The sequence below is a fragment of the Tyto alba genome, unplaced genomic scaffold, assembly GCF_018691265.1.
Source record: "Tyto alba isolate M040663 unplaced genomic scaffold, T.alba_DEE_v4.0 Super-Scaffold_30, whole genome shotgun sequence".
In the NCBI taxonomy this organism is placed as follows: Eukaryota; Metazoa; Chordata; class Aves; order Strigiformes; family Tytonidae; genus Tyto; species Tyto alba.
In genome coordinates, this window is record NW_024881305.1 from 4005248 (window position 1) to 4029231 (window position 23984).

At 60.3% G+C, this 23984-nt stretch overlaps 1 protein-coding gene and 1 long non-coding RNA gene across 6 annotated transcripts; one reads left to right on the forward strand and one right to left on the reverse strand.

Moving 5' to 3' along the window:
* Positions 1–5291: 5291 nt before the first annotated feature.
* On the reverse strand, positions 5292–23535 carry TFEB (transcription factor EB). Of its 5 annotated transcripts, none has more exons than XM_042800076.1 (10): positions 23352–23535; positions 15601–15610; positions 10714–10964; positions 10386–10640; positions 10216–10296; positions 9395–9515; positions 9141–9197; positions 8596–8671; positions 8275–8422; positions 5292–7935 (listed from the first exon to the last, which is right to left on the reverse strand). In XM_042800076.1, exons 3-10 carry the CDS (start codon positions 10906–10908, stop codon positions 7495–7497), a joined length of 1374 nt encoding a protein of 457 aa, XP_042656010.1. In that variant the 5' UTR covers positions 10909–10964; positions 15601–15610; positions 23352–23535; the 3' UTR covers positions 5292–7494. The 5 variants fall into 5 exon arrangements, with proteins under 5 accessions (XP_042656010.1, XP_042656011.1, XP_042656009.1 ...); XM_042800077.1 differs by lacking the exon at positions 15601–15610 and having other exon boundaries at positions 10714–10963; positions 23350–23398; positions 23429–23508; XM_042800075.1 differs by lacking the exon at positions 15601–15610 and having other exon boundaries at positions 10714–10963; positions 23350–23535.
* Positions 21170–22993, forward strand: LOC116965576. The gene is made up of 2 exons (XR_004409481.2): positions 21170–21850; positions 22472–22993. It is a non-coding gene; the product is annotated as an uncharacterized LOC116965576 (long non-coding RNA).
* Positions 23536–23984: the final 449 nt, after the last annotated feature.

Consider the following 23984-nt stretch of genomic DNA (forward strand, 5'->3'; position numbering starts at 1 on the left):
GTAACCAGGTTCAAGTGCATTTCCAGCCTGTCCCTTTTACATTAATAATATCTTCCAGGACTCCACTATGCTGCTTAAATATTGTATAAATTTCACTGCCCCCTCAAAAAAGGAGAGAGAGAAAGGCATGAAATGAAAACTATGAGCTGATTAAACCGGCTGTGGAGTGTGGGGGGAAGAGGTAAAAGGACTCCACGGTGGCCTGGGGATGGACAAACCCACAGCAGGACCCTGAAGGGGCTCAGGATGAGGAATCCCACGTTCCCAAGGTCCCTGGCTCCCAGCTGGGAGACAAATCCCAGTACCAGGATGCAGGGTGACTCCCAGGCAGAGCATCCTTGGGAAAGCAGATTGTCAAGCACTTTGGGGTGCAGCTTGGTGGGAAAAGGGGTCCCAGCACATCCACAGCGATCACTTTGGGGTGTCTGTCTGGCACAATGAGCGCAAGAGGACTGGATTTCCAAAGGGGATTCTAAACACCGAGACAAATGGGGCACAGCTTGTCTCAGCCTAACCCTCCCTGGGTCCCCAGCACCTCCACAGGCCCCAGGACCGCGGCTCCCTGGGTTTCTGTTGCTGCAGCCACTGCTCTCTTCATTCCAGGTGCCTCTTTCACCCTTTTCTGGTTGCAGGGACAGGGCTTCGCTGCTCTGATCTCACCAAGACCATGCTCAAACAACAAGCTAGCCAGCAATTGCTCCAGCATCCGGCACTGTAAATTCAGCATCAGGCATGGAAAATCCAGCTGGGCGGCTGCTGTTGAGTCTATCGGGTATCCTGGGCCAAAGCTCCCCTGGCTGCAATCCCAGCCCTGCCAGGGCCAGGGGAGTGGGGCCATTTGGCTCTGGCGGAGAGTTGGGGGGTGTAAATTCCTGCTGCTCTCCCCATCAACCGGGAGGCAGAACTCAGCCCCTCCCAGCACCCCAGCTTGTCGCAGCTGAATCCGACCTGGGGGATGTGCACAGCCAGCCAGGAGCTGGGGTTTTGCTCCACGGGGCTCAAGCCTGGGGAGTTTACGCCCCATGGGGAAGGGGCTGCTCTGGTGTCACTGCTCCGAACAAGCTGTCACCTGCACCTCAGGGGTTCAGCAGCAAGGGCCAGGTCAGCTCCCCTGTGCCAGCCTTTGCACCATCCCCTGAGTGGTGGGGAAACCAAGGCATGGACCTTCTCCACACTCTTCTCCGTGAGCGAGTGGCTTTCTGCCTGCACCTCATTTTCCCCTTCCCAGGACTTTTTTTTCCAGCACATCTGTACCCTTCTTGACAACCAGCAAGCCACCATCCTTCAGCCCCAGCTCTCCTGGCCCTTTGGTTTACAGCACGCAGCCACTCCTGCCGAGGCACCAGGAACTCTGACAGCCATTAAACTGTCTGCAAGGGCTCCATGCATTGTCCAAAGGGCTCCCCAGCCCCACAGCTTTAAAAAGCTGCTGACGGAAAAACAACAGGCCAAATGCATCCAGAGAGTAACCCTTCCGAGCCAGGGACTCACCCAGGGACCAACCTAGCCCCTTCTCTTTGGAAGCAATTTCTGGACAGCCATCAGAGGTTTTCCAGTCTCTCCCTCTTTATTACACACAAAGATTTACTTGCAAAGAGCTGCTTTGGTTTCTTGAAGCCAAGGCGGCCGTGCTGCCTATTCCTCCACCTGAAAAAGCCATCCCTTCCTCCTGATCTCATCCCAACCGTTGCCACAACAACCCCCGGCGACGTCACCGGCAAAGGATTAGGGCTTCAGGTGGGGAAGGAGCAGGAGTAGCCGAAGTGCTCAAACCACAGAAGGAGCTTGGCGAGAGCCAGAAAGGAAATGAAGAGAGACGGGGGGAGAAGAGAAACTCAGCAACAGCCCAGCATCGGGACAAGGGATGGCTTCCAGATTGCAGGTCCAGTCAGTCCCACACCAGGGATGCCACGGAGCCGTGGGGGGATGCCTTGGGCCCGGAGAGCGCAAGGTTTGGGGTGGAGAAACCCCCTCAAGCTATCTCCCACTCCTCTTGCTGCCTCCTCACTGCTCTTCTGCTCTTGGTATCCCGGGAAGGGCTGCCTTGCTTGGGTGAGCATCTTGCTCCAGAGGTGCCAAGGGCTGGGTTGGCTTGTGCTCATTCCTTCTTGCTTCAGGATCAAGCCCATTTTCTGTTTTATTACAGATTTTTTCCCCCTCTCCAAGAAAACTTTTTGTAGAAAATTCTCTGGGATTTGAGAAACAACTTGCCAGCAGCATTTGTGAGAGGGATTGGAGACATATATATACAGTGGTACCTAAAGGATGCTGCTGGGGAAGTCACAGCTCTCTTTAAGCAGATCTCTGCTTTCAGACTAGTCCAGTCTGACAATAAAACAACAGAACCAAACCCCTAAGGCCTTTTGCATGGAGCTGCCCAAGGGGACACAGCTGTATCCTCCCGGAGAGCACGGTACCCACAGCTCAGCCTCCTGGCACTGCGTGTCAGAGGGTTTCAATCCTGCTCGAGCTGGGTGCGGGTGCTTGCCCCCTGCTCATCACCCCAACCCGCACAAGCCCCTCTGTTCTTCCCCAGCCCCCTTCACCATCCAGCCTCTCCCTTCCCCCAGCTTTCAACGGCACTCGAGGCACAGGGAGGTTTAAAAAAGCGAGGTGCTGAGCGCAGGGCCCGCAGGGAGCAGCAGCCTGGCAGCTGGTTTGGTTTTAACCCTCCCGGGTTTTACCGAAGCCGACTCCAAGAGGGAAACGGTGCCGTGGCCCTGGCGAGGGGCTGCCGGTGGCAGGGCGAGAGCACGAGTGGGAGATGCTGTCGCTCGAGGAGAAGCATCTGCAACACGCTGAGCCCTCGGGGACCAGCAACCTCCAGCTAAGGGGCAGAGCTGCGTTTTGTACCGGCTGGTTCCTGCGTGAAGCAGCAGCAGCAGCCACCGCCGGGTTCCCTCCACCGAGTCCCCGGGGGCAGCCGGGGATGCGCATCCTCGGCCGGGCCGGTTCCCCCTCTTCTCCGGTAACGGTCTGGCTCTCTCTTGTGGCTGCTCAGCCCCGGTGCAGCCTCGCTGCACCCGTCGGGACCCAGAGGAGACACGCGCCTGTCCCGGGTGTTTTGGCCACGCAAGACGCGCGACGCCTCTGCCCGGCCCGCGGGAAGCAGCCGGCACCGCTCCGGTTCGCACCCTCCTTCCTTCTCCCCCCCCCAAAAAAACAAAACAAAACAAAACAAAACAAAACACTATGTTGCGTGGGGCAGCACGGGGCCACCAAAGGAGCGTGTCACGGGTGGGGGGGTGGTGGGAAACAGAGGCGGGGACCCCCCAGGGTGCAGCACCCCAACATCCCTCCCGCTGCGGTGGCGGAGGAGCAGCAGTGACCTGCAGCCCGGTCTCCAGCCCACTGCTCTGTCTGTCTGTCTGTCCATCCTGTCCTGTCCATCCCCGCAGGCAGAGCCCAGCCACAGCTCATCACACCCGCCACAGTTCCAGCCAGCACTCCCTCCCTTTTATATCCCGCTTGGAGCCCTGACACCGATTTTTTTTTTTTTCCGTGGGTGGCTCACAGACTGTAATTAAGAGCCTTTCTCTCCCGCCTGCCCCAGCTCCCATCTCCAGCAGCTGCTGTTTAAGCGAAGGAAACCCCCTTTCGTCCTCTCTCTCCTTTATATTTTTTTTTTTCCTCCCTTCTGAACATAAAGGGATGACAGTGCTCCAAGCCAGGGTCTTTTGCATTTCTGAGTTGGTTCTGTTAATTGGAAGGAGGGTTAAGAATCTGCAAGGTCGTTTCAATCTACATCTGACCTTCAGAGTAATCCTCTATGCCAACACCAGAGCATGTCATTAAAATGAGGCCCTCTACCATATCCCGGCATCCCTTTATTCTCTCCTTGTGCACATTAATTGCTCATAAGTTGATTTGATCTCCCTATTCTGCAAGAAGTAAATTGCCCTCTTATTTCGCCATTTTCATCCTGTTTTCTTAATTAGGCCCTTAAAAATCTCTAGGGCCTCAGCCGGGCCGCAGGCCTCATCCTGGGAATAAATTTTGATCTCAGCCTGATAAAGAGTGAGCAAACCCGGAGACTGAACAATGTCATTCTCCCCCCTCCCTCCCTCCATGCTATTCTCTTGACATGAAAAGGCTATCAGTTTTTCTCTGTGTTAATATAGGAAATAATTCACACTTCAGGCATTGTTCTCTATTTAGTGTTCACACTCCCTAGATAAATCAAATCAGGATTTTTTTTTTTTTTTTAAAGTGTCTGAAACTACTCACTCTTTCTCTTCACCTCAGCCTCCCCGCACTCTTTTTTCCCCCCTCCCTCTTCTTTTAATAAAGTTTCCAAGATTAGCCCCTGTGATCTTCCATCCTGGGAAGTCTATTTTAAGGTGTTTTTTTTTGGTTTTTTTTTTTTTTTTTTCCCCCCCTCTTGTTCGTGTGTTTAACACCATCACTGAGCAGTGGGAACCTGGCATGTAGCTCCGCACGCAGAGGAGCGCAGACAGTGGCTGCAAACACAACGTGTGATGAGTTTTGCCAGGCAGGGGCTCAGCCCCCTGGTAGAGCAGCAGACTTTACAAGCGTATTTTCTTCCCCTTGCTTGCAGCAACAAGAGGATCCCCAGCCTGCAGCAAGTTTGCAAAGAGGAGGTGGGGAATACCCTGCCCGAAAGGCTGCCTGTACCAGCCGGCCAGACCCCCAGAGGGGTTTTGCAGCACAAGGGGTGATGCTAAGCCAGGCCCAGCACTGAGGAGGGGACAGAAAAGCCCCCACTCAGCCCCACAGGATCCCCAACAGGCAAAAAACGCACCTGAGCTCCTGGGACAGCTCCACCATCACGCCCAGTCACCACAGACCAGGAAAACCACCTCAAACCTGCTCAACTCCTGGGACACAACTCCTCCCAGCTCTGCTCTCTGGGGCCTTGTGACTATTTTTAATTAAGGGGCCAAGCCTGGTTCCAATTAAGCAATCAGCAGATGGGTCAACACCTCACGAGTCCCAGCTGTGCTCAGCACTGGGAGCTGTGGACCTCCCCAAAGCATCCGGCGGTGGGGCTGGCACCCTTCCCAAGGGACCCTGAAAACCCCAAACGACCCCAGGACAGGCTGAATGAGAGGAGCAGCAGTGCTTCCCCCCTCTAACTGAGCCAGGCTTTCCTGCAAGTAAACCCCCCTAAGCCCCAAGAAGCCCCTCCAGTCCAGGGCAGTTCCCCTGCACCCTGATCTCTGGGCACGGCCGTGGCATCACTAGGGGAAAGTGGCTCTGGGTGCTTTGAGCATCATGACCCTCCCTCCTCCGGGACAAGAAGAAACAGCCCACACTGTAATGTTCCAGAATGTTGTAAATAAATATATTTTAATGATTCTTCTTCCATTCCAGTTCATTCTTTTATACATTTATTTATAAAACAGTAGTAAAATTTTTTAATCAGAGCACAGTGCATTAAAAAAAGAAAACAAACAAACCCCCCCAAAAATTAAAAAAAAAAAAATAATCCACAACTGTTTACTCACGGCTGGGGGATACGCCACGTCTCGTGCTGAGCAGTGGATGCTCCTCTGCCCGTCGGTGCCCAGGGCAGGGTGCACCCCAGCCAGCCCCGTCTCCCACCCACGGGGGCCCAGCAGAACCAGCCACAAGAATCCCAAGCGACCGGGGATTTCGTATGCCCACCCTGAAGCACCCACGTAGACCCTCTTGTGTCCGCTGACCCACAGACCACCCACGCCTACAGGTACTCACCATACGGCGTGCTGCCGCCCTGCCAGGGGGGATTATCCTTTTTTACAGGCACTAACGGCAGTGCACGAAGGATGCCAAGGCCTCCCGTGAACACATGGGGGGAAACAGCCCCAAACCCACCAGGACACGGCCCAGTGCCCCTCGCCCAGCACCCCGACATCCCCTCTGCTCCCCTCCCTGCCAGGCAGTGGCCAGACCCTGCCCCAGGGCACCTCCAACATATCCTCCTTCTTCCTTTCCCCCTCTCCTCCCCACCTTCTGCACTTCCCCGTACCCTCACATCCAACAGGCACCTCTCCAGGGCTGTCCCCCACCTCACAAGCCCAAATCCAGCCACGATGGAGCAAGCTTGTCTCCCCTTGGCTGGGCTTTCCCCTCACAGTCCCGACCCCATGACATCCCCCATCCTTGGTCCAGGATGGGGTGCACACAGTGACCCTCATCCCCGTGTGGGCATCCACCCAGCCACAGCTCCCACGGCTGAGGGGGGTGATGCTGTGCTATAGCGTGGGATCGCAAAGGGGTCTCCTCTCCCCAGCCTTCTCTATGCTCCCCCCTTTGGGCTTTACATTACATTTGTGCGGTATTTTCCCTGTGAATAGCGTCCCCCCTCCCCTGCCCAGCTCCCTCCCTGCCACCAGCCAGGCTGAGGAGGCAGAAGATTCCCAAAGCAGCTCCCCATCACCGAGCCGTCCCAGCTGGGGAATGAGCTGGCGACACTGGGAAGACAAATAAAACCCGCGAGCCATAGGCAGAGCAGCAGCTCAGGATTGGCAATTTGTTCAAACCAGCCCCTGGTCCCCAGACACAGCCCAGATCTCCACACCCAGATGTGGGGCAGAACATCCTCTTTCAACAAGTATCCCCAAAAAAAGTGTAAAAATCTTCCATCTTTCCACCCGAAGAGCCAGGGCTTGGTGTTACAGGGCAGAGGCACCTCTGCAGGGATGTCTCGAGGAAGGCTGAAGGTCACCCGGCACCATGAAGCCCTTGTCCAGAGGCCAGTGAGGTTTTAGGGTGCTGGGTGCTGCCAAACCCCAACGGGAGGTCCCCCTGCAAGGTGGGGGGGTCACAGCAGGGGGTTGACCAAGCATCAAACACCCCATCCCAGCTGTTTTGGAAGGCTTCAAGATCAATTCGAATTTGCGGCCTCAGACCCAGCTCACTCCGACAACATCCCCTTGTGCCCCGTGAATTAATGTGCCCCGATTAACACCTCTTCTCCCTCCGGCCCTGCAACCCGGCGAGGCAGCGGGTGCTCCGAGGAAGGAGGAACCGTGAAGGACGTGGCACCGTGAAGCATCCGCGGGGCTCAGAGGCCACCGCTGGGGAAGACTCCGTGGAGACGCGGGCTCCCGGAGCGAGATGGCAAGGAGGCAGCAAGGCAGACAAAAAGCTCTGAGCATCGTCCCTCTCCTCCCAGGGACTCGAAGGCTCCTGCCAGCTCCGGCTTCGAGCCAGCACCCTGGGGAAGGGGTTCGGTCCGGGAGGGTTTCGCTGAAAGGCAAAGCAGCTGAGATCACACTCCCAGGCTGGGGAATCTGCAGGCAGGCCAACGCCACGGCAAGCCAAGAAGGTCCGCTCCAGCTCCCGGCAAAAAAAAAAAAAAGCTTGCGAAAGACACGGCGGAACCCGGCGAGCCTTGACCCGAGACCCCCGTTGCATAGAGAAAAGGTACGCCTACGTAGATTCAAGTGCGCGGCAGGACGGGCTCCTCCTGCGAGAAGAGTGCCCTGTAACTTCACTAACCAAACTCGAAGGTCCAGTCCTCGCCCCCAGCATTGGAGCAGCTCCTCGTCACAGCATGTCTGCATCCTCCATGCTGAAGCTGCTCCGGCGACTGCTGGCCTTGGAGGCCTCCGGGGACATGGCTGAGAACAAGGGGTCGGAGGCCAAGGGCAGCATGGTGTCCTGCATCAACATCAAGTCCAGCTCCTTCTTGGATAGGGATGGGAAGGAAGCACTGTGGCCTGGCTCCAGGCTGTCCGGGAAGCCCCGGGAACCGTCGTCGAAACTCAGGCTGTGGGTAAAGTCCAGCTGGTGGTAGGGAGACTGGGGTGGTGGAGGCAACGCCGGCTGCGGCTGCGATTCGGGGTCCGGGGGTGGCAGCAGTGGCTCCAGCGTCCCTTCGTCCCCGCTGGCTTCTTGCTTGACCACTTGCTGAGCCAGTTCGGCCACGTTGACGCCCGAGGGCGAGGAGATGGGCAGCCCGTGGACGCGTGCCTGCATCTCCAGCTCCTGCCAACAGAGTACAGGAGGCCTTTGGTGGGGACATCGTGCACGGGGACACGGCATATGGGCATTCACAGAGGTGGCAGGGGCAGAGGGACCGAGAAGCTCATAGAGAAGGAGCCCACGGAAGAGGTGAAGGATGGAAAGTGGTGAGCCATGCAAAGCTCAACAACACTCGCTGTGGTGACCTGAGCCTCAGAGGTCTGGTTTGTCTGAAGACTTTGTTCCTGGCGACTTGACAGCCCTAAGAGGGAGAATCCCTGTCCGTCCCCTCGGTGGGGCAGGAGTGAGCTGCTTGTGGGGCTGGAGCAGAGCAGAGGGAGGGAAGAGCACAGGGAAGCTCACCTGGATGCGGAGCAGCAGCTGCTTATTCGTCATCTCCAGACGCCGCGAGTGATTCTCCAGGTCTCGTGACCTCTGCAAGTCCTTCTGCATCCTCTTGATGTAGTCTACAGACGCCTTCAGGATTGTCCCTTTGTTCCAGCGCACATCCCTGCCGTGCAGGATGGAAAAAGAGATTGCTACCTGCGTGCCAGCAACGTGTCCCCTCACCCCTGCTCCACCAAAAAGCCCCTCTGGAAGCATCGCTTGCCCCAGGGCCGAGGGTCAAGCAAGCCCACGAGGCCCACAGTTATCCCAGCCCCCACAGAAACCACGGATACGTACAGGTCGTTGGCCTTGGGGATCAGCATCCCCAACTCTTTGATGCGGTCGTTGATGTTAAACCTTCGCCGTCTCTCAACTGGAAGGTGAGAAGAGAGGGATGGCGGTGAGGAGGTGCCAGGAGCAGGAGAGGCTTGATGTCCTGCAGACCCCACCGGCCACGCCACTGCTCCCAGCTCACGGGGCTGGGAACCACCATCACACCCTGGCCAGACCCTCTGGAGTCAGGGGGCTCAGGATGAGAAACTTCTGGGGCCAACTCTTTGGCACCTTGCTCCCATCCATCGCTCCGGCGGGTCTGACCTTTCCCCAGTGCTCACGAGAAGGACAAGAGGGTGTCTCCTGCACCACGGACATTTTGCAGAGCCAGGAAAGAGGGAGCCATGGCAGGGGCCTGGGCGGGGGGTATTTCCTGAGGGTGAGGTGGGACAGAAAGGGGAACCCAGCTCAGAGAGAGGGGGAATGAGGATGAAGAGTGATGGGGAAAGGGCTGCAGGGGTGGGAGAGGGAGAACCAGGCCACCCGCGGGCAGCCAGCGCCGAACTCACTCAGGTTGTGATTGTCTTTCTTCTGGCGCTCTTTCGCCAGGGCTCGGCTCTCAGCATCTGTGACAGAGACCCACAACGTCACCCAGAGTGGACAGGGCTGCATCTTGCCCCACCAGCATCCCGGATCGGTGTCGGAGCACCCCAGCACCCCCCCAGAGCTGCCCTCCCCACCTGCGGGGACAGGGCAGCCCCGGATTCTTTTGGCATTCGCCGTCACCGCCAGCTCCCCGCCAGCTCTGGGGCCGGGGACGTACCTGTCAGCTCTCTCTTCTGGGTGAGGTCAGCGGGGCAGGAGCTGCTGGTGACACCTACGAGAGAGGCTGTCACCTGGGGGTCCCCACTATAGACATTCATGTGACTGCTGGACATCGGCAGCTGAAAACCAGAGGGACAGGCGGGTTAGCTCCATCCGGGGCTGCGGGACCGGGGCTCAAGCCCGGCTGCTTGGCCTCTGGGATGCGAGTGCGTAGCCCAGGCAGGTATAATTGTCTTCCTGGGCCCTTAAAACAGCTATAATCAGAGTGGCAAAGAAAACAGGACTTCAAAGGGTGCAGCTGATCCCCTCCCACAGCCAACATCTAAAATAGGGCAGATGAATCACATCCGAGAAGGGCTCGGCAGGATGAATCCCACTGGGAGGCGCAAGCTGCCATACGGACCCGACCCGGGAGACGGTGCCGCTCTGAGGAAGCTTCTGGCAGGGAAACCTCTCCCAGCACTAGTGTCCCCTGTGCCACAGCAGACTCTTGGTTCCTCCCCACACCCCTTTCCCATCTCACCAGCTTTTTATAAGGGCTCCTCACTGTCATTAGAGAGGAAAAGAAGCTGAAGAACTGGCTCTCGCAGCTGCAAAAGGGAGATCTCGCTGCCTCCCTTCCCCCAGCCCCAGGTCCTCGGGGACACCCGTCCCAGGGACGAGGCCGGGTTGTGCTGGCACCCGAGGTGGCTGCAGGGATGGGGCAGAGGGACAGGTCCCCTCCGTGCCACCTCCATCCCTGCAAGCACCCCCAGGCCACCCTCCCTCCCTCCCGCAGCCTGGGGTCTGATCTCTTCCTACCGCCCATCAGAGACTCACTGTGTTGGGCATGTGGACTTCAGGGTTCATGTAGCCCAAAACGTCATCCAGGCGCATGATGTCATCGATGACCTCGTCGAACTGAAAGGGAAAAACGTAAGGTGCCAACGGGCTTCTTCGCCCTTTCCAGCACCTTTGCCTCCCCCAGCAGCCCGCCGGCACCTCCTCACCTCCCGCTCGGGGTTGGAGCCGATGTTGAGCATGGCCATGGGGCTGTTGGGCGCACTGTTGCCCGCCGAGGAGGACATGACGTGGCTGGGTCGGACGCCGGGGGACGCGGCGGGGGGCGGCTTGGGAGAGTGGCTGACGGGGCTGACATGGGCAGCAAACTTGTTCCCGTAGGTTTCCGAGAGATAAGCCTGAACCTTCTTGTCCCGTGATTTCTGCAGGTGGTACGTGGTGGGGTTCTCCAGGTAGGACTGAACCTGCGAGGAGATAAACCATCAGGGATGTCCTGCACCCCCCTCGGCCCCGGGGCGGGGGGGGACACCGCTGTACCTTGAGGACCTCTCCGGGCACGGGCGGTGGGGACTGGTAGTGGACGGGGGTGTTGATGGCGGGGGTGGAGGCCACCGGCATCCGTTGCTGCTGCATGTAGTTCATCATCATCTGCTGCTGCACGCGTTCCCGCTCGGCCTCCTGCTGCGCTTGCTGCTTCATCAGCTCCATCCGCAGCCCGATGCGGGACGCCATGGTGCACCGGGGCTGGGGGGTGGGACACGGGCGCCCACCGGGCACGGAGGTGACCCTGAGAGGAGGACACAGCATGTCAGCAACAGCCTATTTTGCAGCGGGGAAACTGAGGCACAGCAGGCATCCTGGAGCAGCCGCACCGGCCAGTGACTAAGATGGGATGATCGCCTCAACGCCAGACAAACGGGTCTGCCCTCCTGCCACCGCTCTCCCTGGGGACAGCCAGGGCAACCCGGGGAGGGGACGGGGAGGGGTAGGGAGCAGCCGGGACCCCGCGCCCAGTGAGCATGGACTCACGTACCACTGGGTTCAGCTGGAACGTGCTTTGAGCCACCAACTTCCGAAACACCGGAGCAAAGCAGGAAGAGTACCAGGAAAAAACCAGAGCAGCAGAGCGAAAGGGAAAGAGAAAGCAAGGGACGAGCAGGAAGAAAAGGGCAGCGGGTGCCAGGAGCCGGAGGCAGGGTTTAACCCTCAGCCCTGCTGCCCCAAAACCTCAGCTCTGGCGCGGGGCAAACAACGCGGCTTCTGTGCGGGGCCGGCACGCGAGCGCGGAGGCGGGGGGAGGCGTGCGAGGCCCCCGCACCGCACAGACCGGCCCTTGTTCCCCCGTACAAAGGGGACGGCGGCCCATGGAGGAAGGGGGGCGGGGAGAGAGGATGCCGGGGCGAGGGGAGCTGCCCTACCCGGGCTCTCCGGGGCACGCCGATGGCTTTTCACGGGGCTGGTTTCCCACACGGGGCTGGGATGGGGGACGCGGGAGATGCCGTACGGGATGGGGGTCTGGAGCACAGCATCCGCAGGGTGGGAGGGAAAGCGGAGCACGGGACTCAAAGCAAACACCGCCCGGGGAACAGGCAGGAGCCAAACACCCGGGGTTTGCTCTGCGGCAGCACAACCAGACAAATCTGGAGGGTTTTGCTATTTAAATACAATGTGTAATTGCAGACAAAGGGGCCACGGCGGATACAACACACCGGGGTTTTGGTGAGGCATCTGATACACAGTGCCACGCGATATCCTAAGGGGGAAATTAAATCAAGCCAGAATGGACAGAAATATGATTACATGGATCAAGAGCCAGCTATTGAACGGCAAGAGGAAGGTAATTAATTAGACATGGTGGCCCATCTGCAGGGGGATGGGAGAAGAGGAGCCTGGGACAGTTATCAATCGGAGCTTCGTTAAGACGGCTGTCGCAAACGGCCTTAGAGGAGGGCACAGGGGAATGTTGGAGACGAGCAACAGCAGAACCTTGGAAAAGGACCCAGTGACACTGGGGACAGCCCGCAGCAGATAAAACAAGGCTGAAGGGAGATAAACCACAGCTGATGCACACGGGGGATGTAATAACCCCAAATATTAAGGGCAGGGTGAGAGGAAAAGCCTCCAAGAGGTGTGAGGAGATGGGATGAGCCATCACGGCGTGGGGGGACCGGCCGTGCTTTGCAAGCCCAGCTCACGCCGCACAGCCGGGGCACGGCCAGGGCAGGGAGGGGGACAGGGGCCAGGCCAGACGGCCATTCTGGGGGGGCTTCCAGCATCGGGGGAGAGCAGGAAAGGGATTTCAAGGTGTGCCTGGGAAACTCAGTGGTCAGCCCCTGTATTTGCAAGCAAGCAGCTACCCACGTCCCTACAAAACACTGTGAACACCCCACAGGCGGCTGCACAGAGACCCCGGCTCAATGAGCACAGGGTGGGGGGGACACGATGGGGAGGAGGAAAAAGCCAGAGCGACCGGCACCTCTGGCACTGGGGAAAACCGGTGTCGAGGGTGGGGATGGAGCTGCCCCGCTGCAGAATTGAGGGGGTTCTGGCTTTTTTCAGGAAGGGCAGCTGGTACGTGGGGGCAGGAGGGTGTCATGTGAAGCATGCTGGGGCGTAGCCACTCACGGCACCCGCTCGCCCCCACCAGCCCTGGTCCCACCGCCCTGCCTGGCTGCAGAACCCCCCTTAGAGGAAACGGAGGCGGGGGGAGGCGAAAGCTCTGCCCTCTCCCCCGGGGAAGCTCCCAAGAAGGGGAGCTGCCAAGAGTGAGGATGAGGAAGGGGGGCCAGAGCTGGGCCCGATAAGGAGAGAGGGGGAAATTAGGTCAGGTTTAAAATAACCCGCTTGGTTCTGCTTGGCTTCCCCCCCCTGCCCCCCGAAACGCCGAGCAGCTTCTGCTTTCACTCTGAGTCAGCCCCGGTGGGAGGGCGGCGGGTGGGAGGGAGGCAGCCGGCAGCGGGAAAGGATGGGGGGGACCCGGCCCGGCTGGCATCACAGTGCAGGCACGTCCCACCCTGGGGACACATCCTGCCGTCCCTTAGCCCAGAGGCGCAGAAATAAAGCACGAGGGCCAGCGGCTCCCTCCGGGATGCCTGGTACTCCTAGGGAGGTGAAAGATGTGAGCATCCCGGATAAAGCACACCCAGCAGCTCTCCCGCTGAGCCAGACTCGTCCCCAAGCCCGGGGCAGCCCCAGGTTGGTCCCTGCCTGGAGGGGACCCTGGTGAGGGTCCGTCCTGGTGCCGGGGCAGCAGCTTGCCTGGCTCCGAGCGGGCAGCACAGCGGGCCAGGGCATACCCAGGCATTGGGTTTCCCGGCGGGTGCTGCCAGGGCACCTGCTGGGGACACGTCCCCATCGGTCACGGAGGAGGAAGAAGGTGGCACGAGGCCCAGGGTGGGCGACGGAGCAACGGGAAGGGGATGGAGAGGAAGAAGAGGGGCTGAGGGATGGGAAAACAGGAGGGAACAGGGAAAGGGTGGATGGCCTCAGCCCCTCTCCACACCCTGACTCCACCTTTCCTGCCTGGGGGGACGCAGGGGGGCTTTTCCGTGCCGAAAGTGGGCCCTCAACCCCCTGCCCGTGGCACAGGGTGCGCTGCCCGTCGGCAGGAGAAGCCACAGAGCTGGGCTGATCCCAACCCTGGCCGCAGCCCCCAAAGCACCGGCCCTTGGTTCACCCAGGAACTCGTAGAAAAAGGGATGGGTTTCCCAAGGGAAACTCAACCTGTGCTCTGAAACCCCCGTGACCCTGCCCCTGCCGCCTTGGGGTGCAGGAAAAAGCTAATCCCACTGCTTTGCAGGATGGCACCCTGACACCAGAGCAGCTCTTGGAGTGAAAATTCCCCTGGGTGCTGGAGAGCGGTGGGCTCCATCAGCACCCGGGGGGGCCAGGCACCAGCCACCCTCCACCACCACACACCAGACCCACCGCTGGGACAGCGCGTGGGGCCAGAGCCAAGGGATTAATCTCCCTTCAAAATATCTCTGCTGCTATTTAGCGACGCGGTTATTTCGGGACCTTTCTTGCTTTTCCTCTGGGGGTGTTATTTCATCAAGAGCCCAGTGTGCTCCCCCCGCACCGGGGCGGCACTGGGGGGTGGCTCCAGCTGGAGGATTCCTGGTGGCACCCAGAGCTGCCCTGACCCTCGCTCGTCCCCCAGCCCCGAGCTGTCCCCACGGCAGCCCAGCGTCACCACAACCCGGGCTGCCGGTGCATTTTATAAAGCGACAGCCATCGGCGCGGGGGTCGGCTGCTCAGCAACCGCCGGTAACTTCTGGAGCGCCGTCGGGTGCTGCTCCGCAACGCACGGGGCCGGGCTGCTGCTGGACCCGCTGCGGAGAGCCGCCGTGGGGCACCCAGTGCCACCCCCCAAGGGACAAAACACCCAGAGCCGCCCCCCACGCAGCACCCCACCGCCTCCTGCCCGAGCGCATCGCTGCGCCCAGGTGTGGGTTACAAATACAAGCTGCCGTGAGGCAGTTTTCCAGATTTAGCCCCTGCAAAACACAGAGGGATTGCGTTACCCTCCCCGCTGCCTGTCCTGCCTGCCACGTACGGGCACACACACACACACACATACGCTCCACCAGCGCAACACATCCCCTGCCGACCCCTTCAAAAGCTGGGGGGAGAAGAGGGGAGCAATGTCCTGCTCAGGTCTGGAGACGGAGCTGAGAACCCCCCGAACTCATTGCACCGAGGCCTGCCCGGCCCTGCTCCCTCGCGTGTGTTTATCTCCCGGTCGATTGTGGCCGTTTATGAGCGGAAAAATCAATCGGCAGCTTCGGCTGGGAGCGGGGACCCCAGGGGAAGAAGGGGAGCTGGGGTGGGGGCCATGCCACCCACCCACCCGCCGCTCCGGGCCACTTCATTGATAACCACGAGGGCAGGAAAGGGAGAAGAAAGAAGTGAAAACAGCTCCGCTTCTTGCTACCGGCAGCAAGCGCCTGCTGAGCCTTCCTTCCTCCTTTTTCATTTTCAAATGCTGGGGCGGGGCGGGGGGGTGTTGAGACACACGGCGGGGGGGCGAGTGAGGGAGCCCAGAGCACCCCGGCACGGGCAGGGCGAAGCACCCACCACTATTTTGGGGTCGTCAGTGACGGCTGGGTGTTTGCTCCGGACTGAGATCAGCTCTGACGGCACCAAGCTGCCAGCCCACCAGGCACCCACAAAACCACCCCACGGGGACCCGCAGCCGTGGGACGGGCTCCAGTGCCACCCTGCTGCGAGGGGAACTGGGGCGACAGGGCAGGGGTTACCTGGGCACGGGACGGCGGGGCTGGGGGGGCCTCCAGGTCGCAGCTCCTCCGTACTCCTCGCCGGGGCCAGCCCGGCTCCTGCGCTGGCCTCGTGTTTCCTCATTTTCAGGACCTTGCTTTTAAGGCAGCAGCAGCCACACGGGGTGCAGCAGCGGGGAGGGGGGGAGGGAAGTTGCAAAAAACCTCCAAACCTGCTTGTTTTTCTCACTGCAACACAGGAGTTAGCAATCGAGACGAGAAAAAGCGTGGCAAAAATAGGTGCAGCCATCACCGGCGGACGCTCCGGGGTGCCGGAGCCCAGGCTGGGTCCGCCCCAGGGAGCTGCAAAGCCTCCAAATACACAGAGGGGCAAAAACCATCCCTTGTCACTCCAGGGGATGTGGCACACGGGGATTCCTCACGCTCCGTGTGCCCGGAGCAGATGCAGAATAAGGACCAGCATTATGCAGCCGGATCGGACCCCCCACGCTGCTGGGCAGCACGAGGGGGTCCCTTCAGCACCCACAGCCAGTCCCCCACCGGGACGGCCACGCCGGCACCAGCCAGGATGGCAACGGCAAAGCCAAGGGACGACAAAGACGCCTGTGTGACACCCCAGCACAGTGCTGGGGACCCCCCACACACACCCACACCCCCCCCCACACCCCCCCCCGCCGTTGTGCAAAGCCGCTTTGCGCCACATCCCTTTCGCACCCGCGCTGGCTGTGCCGCTGGGCACCCGCGGCACCTCCCCGCGCACCCCGAGAGGATCAAGCTCCCCCGTGCCGGGCCGGCGAGGCGCTGCCGGGCCACCCTGCCAGCAACGTGGCTGGCACCCATCCGCTCCCGTGCAGCTGGGCCCGGCCCCACGGCCTCTCCCTCGGAACGCTCGCCCGGACTTGGCAAGGCCACCGCCGCCGGGGTGATTTATGCCGTGGTGGCAGGGGTCGGGTAACGCTGGCACCCAGTGGGAAGAAGGCTGAGGTGTTTCATCTTCATTGGCACGCCGGAGGAGCACGGTGCCACTGTTGGCAGCGCCAGAAAGGGGCAGTGGGACACGGGTCCGACCCAGGGTTTTAGGGAGGGATTCCTCACCATAAGTGAGGCCGTACCCCGGCAGCAGGGCAATCTCCATCCTTGGAGACCTCGCTCTAACACCAACGTTGGCCATACTTAAGGCTGGACCAGAAGCTCCAGAGGTCCCATCCAGCCTGTGTCCCTCTGGGATGAGGATGGGGTGGTAGGAAAGGAGGGGTATGGCCCCGTTTTGAACCCCAGAGACCAACAGTGCCCTCCTCATCACCCTCCCAGCAGGCAGGAGATGGGCCAGGCAGGTGGGTGGCCAGAGCCACCCCATCCCCGTCCAAGGCGCCTTCCCTGCACGGTGAGCATGCAGCCCTGAAAGGGAGAAGGAGAAGGCGGAGGGACTTGGCAAATAAAAGCCAGGGTCAGTTGACAACGCCAGTGAGAGACTGAGTCACCGGGACTGTTTTTAGCCCCGGCATCTCAGAAACGTGGACTGCGGCGTTGTTAACAGGCACTTGGGTCAGAGGCCAAATGTTTTCCCTTCCATGCGTTAAATACCGCTCCTGGAAGCAGCCCAGGTATCCAGCCCAGTAAAAATATTAACACAACTTTTGTAAGGCAGCAGGACCCTCTCTGAAGTGGTCCCCAAACTGCCCAGGTAAGCTCGATCCACCAGGGAGGTGTCAGGGACCTGCTTGGGGCAAAAGGATCAGTCCCTGGGTACCAAGAGCCAGGGCTGAGTGTCCCTTGTCACAGCGTCACTCCCAGGGCAGAAAAAATGTGGTCCATAAAGAAGTCCCCTGGTTCTAGTTGTGCCAAGATACATCCATGAGAGCCCACCTGTGCATGGCAGCTGTTACAGGGTTAATAATACACAGCCTTGCTCCAACACCCCAAAAGGCCTATCCTTCACCCCAAAAAGCCCCTCTGCTTGGTGTGGCACAGGGGAGGGACAGCACACACGCCATCACCCCAGCCAGGCACGGCAGGAGGAGGCTGGCACCCATGGGCCAGGTCTGGGTGCAGCCTGGGGGAGGCAGGGGAACAGGACCCCAGGGACCCCACCACAGTGGGGCCAGATCCTGCCTCCGTGGCCTCTCCAAACCGGAGCAAAAGCCCTTCCCGCGGGGCGGCTGGCGCCGGTGCAGGAGCCCTGATTGAAACATCACTGTCCAACTGACCGCCCAGGGAATTCACAGCCCGCCAGCGCAAACAGCCCGAGCCGACAAGTTCCTGCCCTCCCCTCCCGCCCCCCGCCTGACAGCGGCAATTAAAAATAAAAGTGTTAACAGGCAGAAGGACGCTCCTTGGGCGAGGATGAGCCAACGGCAGGGCAGGGGCTGGGGACGTGCCACAGCTGCAGCCCAGCGCCGCTGAGTGATTAATCAGCCCCGTATTTTGTCCACTTTTCAGCAGGGGCTGGGCGAGGAGAGGAGCGGGGTGACCTTGGCCGTGCCGGTGGGGAAGGACACGCGGCCGTGTCCCGCTCACCTCGGCAAAGGTCGTGTGTTCCCAAGAGCACGGGAGAGACCCGGGCCCCGCTCGCAACCCGCAGCCAAAGAGCAAAAACCCCGTCCTGCTCCACGTGGGCTGACTGCAGGCAACTTTGGGTGGTTTTCTTAAATAACTGCATAAACGAGCAATAAGAGGAACTGGAAGGACAGCACCATCCCCGGGCTCCAGCAGAGCAGATGCAACGCACGACGGTGCTGGGATTTAGAGGAACCACGTGCCCCAAAATCCTAGAAACCGCCCCGGAAAGCAGGGACGGCTCAGTCAAACCAGCCCTTGAGCTCCACGCGCCCCAAGTTCACGGTGCCGCTTGCCACGAGCAGAAGGCACAAGGTGACAGCGGCCACCCCGTGCCCCCCCCCCCGCAACCTGGTGCCAGTGGCACTCCCAGCGCCGCCCCCATCCTTCCTCCCTCCCTCCTGCCATGGGCTCATGCTGCTGCAAGGAGGTAATATTTATAAATACGCCGCGTCCAGCCCCCAGTGCCCGGCCAGGAGGCTTCTCAGAAGGCAGATTTCATGTAACCGTGCCGCGGCCGCCCCATCCACGGGAGCCGCAGCTGTTCCCCGGCCCCAAGAATAAACAAGTTGGGGACAACCTGTGACTTGTCCTCCCAAACAGCCCCAGAGATCTCCCCGCTGCCATCGTGGCCCCGGCAGCACCTCTCACACCCCGGGGAGCACCCAGCCATCGCCGCTTACCCGCAGAGGAGAAGTTTCTCCTCTCCCCTCCTTTCCCCCCGGCTCAGCCCGGCGCTTTCCTGCTCCGTGAAGGTCAAACTCGACTCTCGGGAGCCCCCGCTGCCAATCCAGCCCCTGCCCTGGCACCGTGCCGGTGCAACCGGGTCAGATCCTCGCTTACGGGTGCTGTCGCCTCCCCGGCATGAGTTATGCCGGTTTGATCATGAAGGAGCCCCGAGGTTTTTCCCACTAGGCTGGGCTTTCTCCAAGCGAGCTCTTCGCCTGCCCCCGAGCCTGTAGCACTCCCCAAGGAGCGGGGCTGAGCGTGGCACCCACCCTGCTGCAGATAAGGTGGGACCTGCAGCCAGCGCCGAGCCCGCTGGCACCCAACCTCCCCTCCTCCCGTGGGGTTTGCAAGCCAGGAGCAGGGAAACGCTTCCTGCATGCCAGGTGGCTGCAGACCCCATCCCACCAGCCCCCCGCCTCATTTCCCCCCTAAAAATTCCCCACCTCATGTGATTCCCCAAAAAAATCTCGAGGAAACAGCCTGGACGAAAGCCAGAGCTGCTGCGCTCACTTGTCCCCGAGGCTCTAAAAACTCCCCTGCCCGTCCCCAAGCTCATCACCAGCCATTGCCACCAAAATGTCCCAGCCTGGACCCTGCACCGGGGAGCACCCACAGCCCCTCTCCTTGCTCTCGATGTGGCATGAGGAGGGGGTCCAAAGGTGCCCAGGTCAGCTCCCCCCTCGGCCCTGCTGATTTTGGCACCTGGGTGCTACCACAGCAGCTGCACAAACTGCGCTGGAGGTTCGGCAGCGTGCTGAAAGGAGGATTTACAACCAAAACAGAGCCCCCAAATAACACTGTGCTGTGCGGAGGGGAAGGGGCTGAGCCAGGACCTTTGGCTCCACAATTGTTTATACAAGAAGTAAATCACTTTCGTTAATAGCATGCACGTATAGGAAGGAAAAAGAGGGATATAACCATCAGGGAAGCACGCTGCCTGGGCGTTTCAGGTTTATCCGGAAAGAAAGTTGCACTGATTTAACTAAAGGAGGAGATTTAAGCAGAGAGCAGGGTGTGGGGAGTTTGTTGGGAGTTGAATGCACTCGTAGGAAGGGTGACAAAACCCCGGGAGCAATTCTTAGAAGAGTTGTTAAAAATAAGATGGCCCAGTCTCCTTGCAAAGGCTAGGGACCCTGGGGCTGGGATGTGTCACTGAAAGACCTTGAACCCTCCCCAGGCGACCCCAGCCCAGCAAACCCAGCCACACCCCCACATCCCCCCCCCCCCCCCTCCCCCCCCGCCGCAAATCCCCAGGGTTCAGCCCTTGCGTACTCTGCACTCTTCCTCTGCCTGCAGGGAAATCGTGTGGTTTCTTTACTCTTTGTTTTTGCAATTTAATATTTATAGCTTTCCTCTGCTGCCTGTTTGTTCAGCAGAAAGCGAGGGGGAAGACATTTGGAAAAGGGATGGCTTCTTCCAAGGTGGTTGTCAGCACCAGCTGGACAGGACCAGGGACGGCATCAGGGCCAGGGTCACGCTCATCATTCCCAGTTCTCTCAGAAATGTGCTGCCTCCCCCCTCCAGCCAACTCGTGGGCCTCCCTCGAAGGCGAGGAGTAGGAACCAGAGCTCATCCTCGAGCACAGGGCTCGGCCTCCTGCGTCCCTGGGCTGATCATGTCCTGGGACCCTTTGTGCATGCAAATCCACCAGGAAAACCCACTCTGCCCGAAACCCAAGCGCCAACCCTGCGGTGAATCAGGGGGAACCGTCAAAGTGCTTTCTGGAAATACCAGTGGGGAAGGAAAAAAAAAAACAAAAAAACAAAAAAAAACAAAAAAACCCGAGCATGTATTTCCTGCATGTTCACGAAGACATCATCCTTTTCATCCCTCCAAGCATTACATTGCCAGCGCCTTCCCCTGCTTCAGCTGCAAGGGTGACAATGACCGTGGCTTGACCTGGGGGGATGCGCCCTGGCCACCTCCGCACTGGGACCACACCACAGCTTGGCAAAGCCCGAGCTCCTGCCTCCCCCGAGCTCATGGAGATGATGCCACCGCAGAAAGGCCACCCCGGGATGCCCCCGGGGCTGGAGCCAGCATGACACGGCGCGGTGGCAGGCACGCGTCGCACCTCTGAGCAGCTTCTGGCTCTTTTACGGGGCTGTAAAACTCCCAGTGCTGGGTCCGGCAGCTGCGAAGCTCCCTGTAAATCTCCCTCAGCAAAGAGAGGGGCAGGGAAGCTGTCCCAAAACGGCTGCCATGGGATGCCACGATGCCACCCCGGGGGCCGTGCCAGCGGCGCGGTGCCACTGCCAGGCTGCAGCACCCATAGCGGGGACACCGCTGTGCTCAGCCAACCCCGGCAAGTCAGTTCCCCCCCCCCCCCCCGCCCCCAGCCTGGTTCCTCTTTGCCGGGGAGCGGGATAACCCCGTGCAGGGCAGTTACAAAACAGCTCCCTTTCAGTGGGTGCAGCTCCAGGGTCTCCACCCCCCCCCCCAAAAAAAAAAAAACAAAACACAAACTCCACGTGCCCCCACAGACGGAACCCAGAGGTGCCATGCCCAGCACCCCAAGAGCTCCGTCCCTCCCCACCATCCTTCTTCACCCCCCAGGGAAGGGGGGGGAAACACCGATCCAGGGCTGAGATCCCCCCGTGCCATCGCAACAGCAAGACCCCAGCACGCACACACACACACACCCCCCCCAGCACCCCACGACGTTGGGAGAGTCACAGGGAGCCAGAAGGGTGTTTTTACCCTCAGTACACGTATTTTTTGGAGGGGGACCACCCCCAGCGTGGCCTCCCCAACCCCATTTCCCTGCAGCGGCTGTTTCTTTCCCCGCAGGGCTGTGCTGCTCGGGCTCCACGGTCACCCCACCCTCAGCCCTGGAAATGTCCCCCCCCCCTGCTCCGATGATTCATCACTTTGTCGCTCGAGTCCGCAGGGCTCTTCCCTTTGCCCCGCAGCACCGCCGAAAACCGGCAAACGGGGAAACCTCGTCACGGCAAAAGCGGTGGCAGGGCACGGGGGTGGGGGGGGGGGGGCCGGGAACACACGTGCTGTAAACTCGGCGCCGCGGAGCGTGGAAAAAGAAATAAAAGACCTGGCTGGAATCACAACCTCCATCCCAAACACCCGGATGCTGGAGTCGCCCCCGTCGCAGCCAGCTCCACCCCGGAGCGGTTTCCTACTGATAAGGGCAGGAGGTAAAACCAGCATCCCTCGGGAGGTAAAACCAGCATCCCTCGGAAAACACGCCGGCTCCCCTCCACACACCGCGGGGCCAGCACATGCCGCTCGCCACCGCCCACCCCGGCCATCGGCACCTACCCCGATACCCTAAATCTGGTGGTTTCTCAACTCCAGTAGCCCAATTCCCCAAGGCCCACCGGCCCTGGCATGGTTTTCCCCACCAGATCCCCCAGTAGCAGGTAAGTGCAGGCTCAGCTGCTACCGGCACCCACAGCTGGGAGAAACCAGCCCCGCTCTCTCCTCCCGCCGGAGGAGCAGCCGTGCATGAAGCCAAGCAAACATGGCAGGGGAAACTAAAGGGGAGGGAGGGAGGGGGTGGGAAAAAGTAAAAAATCCCCCAAACTCCACACCTTCACTGGCTGCTCGAGTCTCTGCTGTTACATAAAAAAAATTATCAGAAACTGCCCCCATTCCCCAAGGGCCGGGAATGCGCAGAAGCGCTGGGATTCCTGGAAACAGGCCTCAGTTCTTGTCCCCGGACTTACACGGATTTATTTATTTATCTTAGAAGAACACAACAATAACCACCATCTTTTTTTCTCTCTCTCTTTTTTTTTTTTTTTCTTTTTTTTAAGGAAATTTCCCCATCATCTGACTCATTGAAGCTTTAGAAGACATGAGCATGAGAGCTGTCGTAATCCTTCCTGCTTCGCAATTAATTCATGAATATAATTAATCGGTGGCTGTAAGTTGAGTGCAGCCCCCTCCTACACCCTTGCCAAACTCCTGCTGCCTCAGAGGAGCAAGTGGGCTCCTCTTGGTGATCCCCTGAAAACTGTGTGACACCGGGTACCCCAACTCTTCCCCTGTTTTCTGCAGACCCCAAAGCAGCAAAGCTGGGGGGCAGCCATCTCACCAGGGGGGACCCCACTCTCCTGCCACTCAGGCCGGGAGGGATTTGGACCCCGTCCCGGGGCGGGGGGGGGAGGGATGTGCACGGAAACCCCCAAGCAAACCCAGCGCTCCGACTGTCAGCACCGAGGGCTGGAGCATCCGTGCCTCAGTTTCCCCACGCATGGGCTAAAGGGTGCGGGGAGCGGGGTTACGCTGATAAGGGCGACCCGGGCAAGTCACCTCCGGCTGCCGGAGGGCTCGCAGCCCCTGGGACCCTCGGGCTCTCGGAGGGGGCACCCGGACAAGCCACCGGAGACCCCCCGACCCCCCCAAGCCAGAGCCATAGCCCCGGCCCGACTGGAGCCGCCTGCAAGCGGGGGCCGCTCCCCGGGGGCGGGCGGTGTCTGTGTCGTTATTATTTACAGCAAAGGACTTAAACAAAAAAACAAAACAAAACAACCAACCCCGCGGCTACCAGTTCAAAGTGCCCGGGGATGGGGCTGGAGCGGGGGAGCACCCAACACCCCCAGAAGGGCTCCGGCCCAAGGGGGGCCCCGCTGCACGGCTGCCTGCCCCCCACCCCTCCCGCCCCCGGGACCCCCCGCCCCGCTGCACTCACCGGGGGGAGAGGGGAACGCCGCGGGAAACGAAGTGGCTCGGTTCGGCTCTGTTCGGCTCCGCTCGGCCCGGTTCGGCTCCGCTCGGCCCGGCCCCGCAGCTCCGGCGCCGAGGGAGGGCCCGGCCCGGCTCGGCAAGACTCGGCACAGCTCGGCTCGGCACGGCGCGGCCCGCTCCGCCCCGCAGCACGCCGGGAGCTGTAGTCCGGAGCCGGGCAGGGCTCCCCGCGCCTGCCGGGACTTGTAGTCCGTCCCCCCCCCCCCCGGGCCACGGCGGGAGTTTGGGTTTAGGGGATTTCCTCCCCCAAAAACGGGTTTTACCATCCCCGGAGAGGGCCAAGAGGGTGGGCGCCGGGGCGGGGGGTGAAGGCAGGGCTGGGCCGGCATCGTGCAGCCCCTTGCACGGGCCTTGTGCAGCTCCTTGCACCAGGATCATACAGCTCCTTGCACGTTGTGATGCACCTCCTTGCACCAGGGTCATGCAGCTCCTGGCACTGGAGTCATGCACCTCCTTGCACCAGGATCACACAGCCCCTTGCACGGGAGTAGTGCGGCTTCTTGCACCAGGATCACACAGCTCCTTGCACAGTGTTGTGCAGCTCCTTGCACCAGGGTCATGCAGCTCCTTGCACCAGAG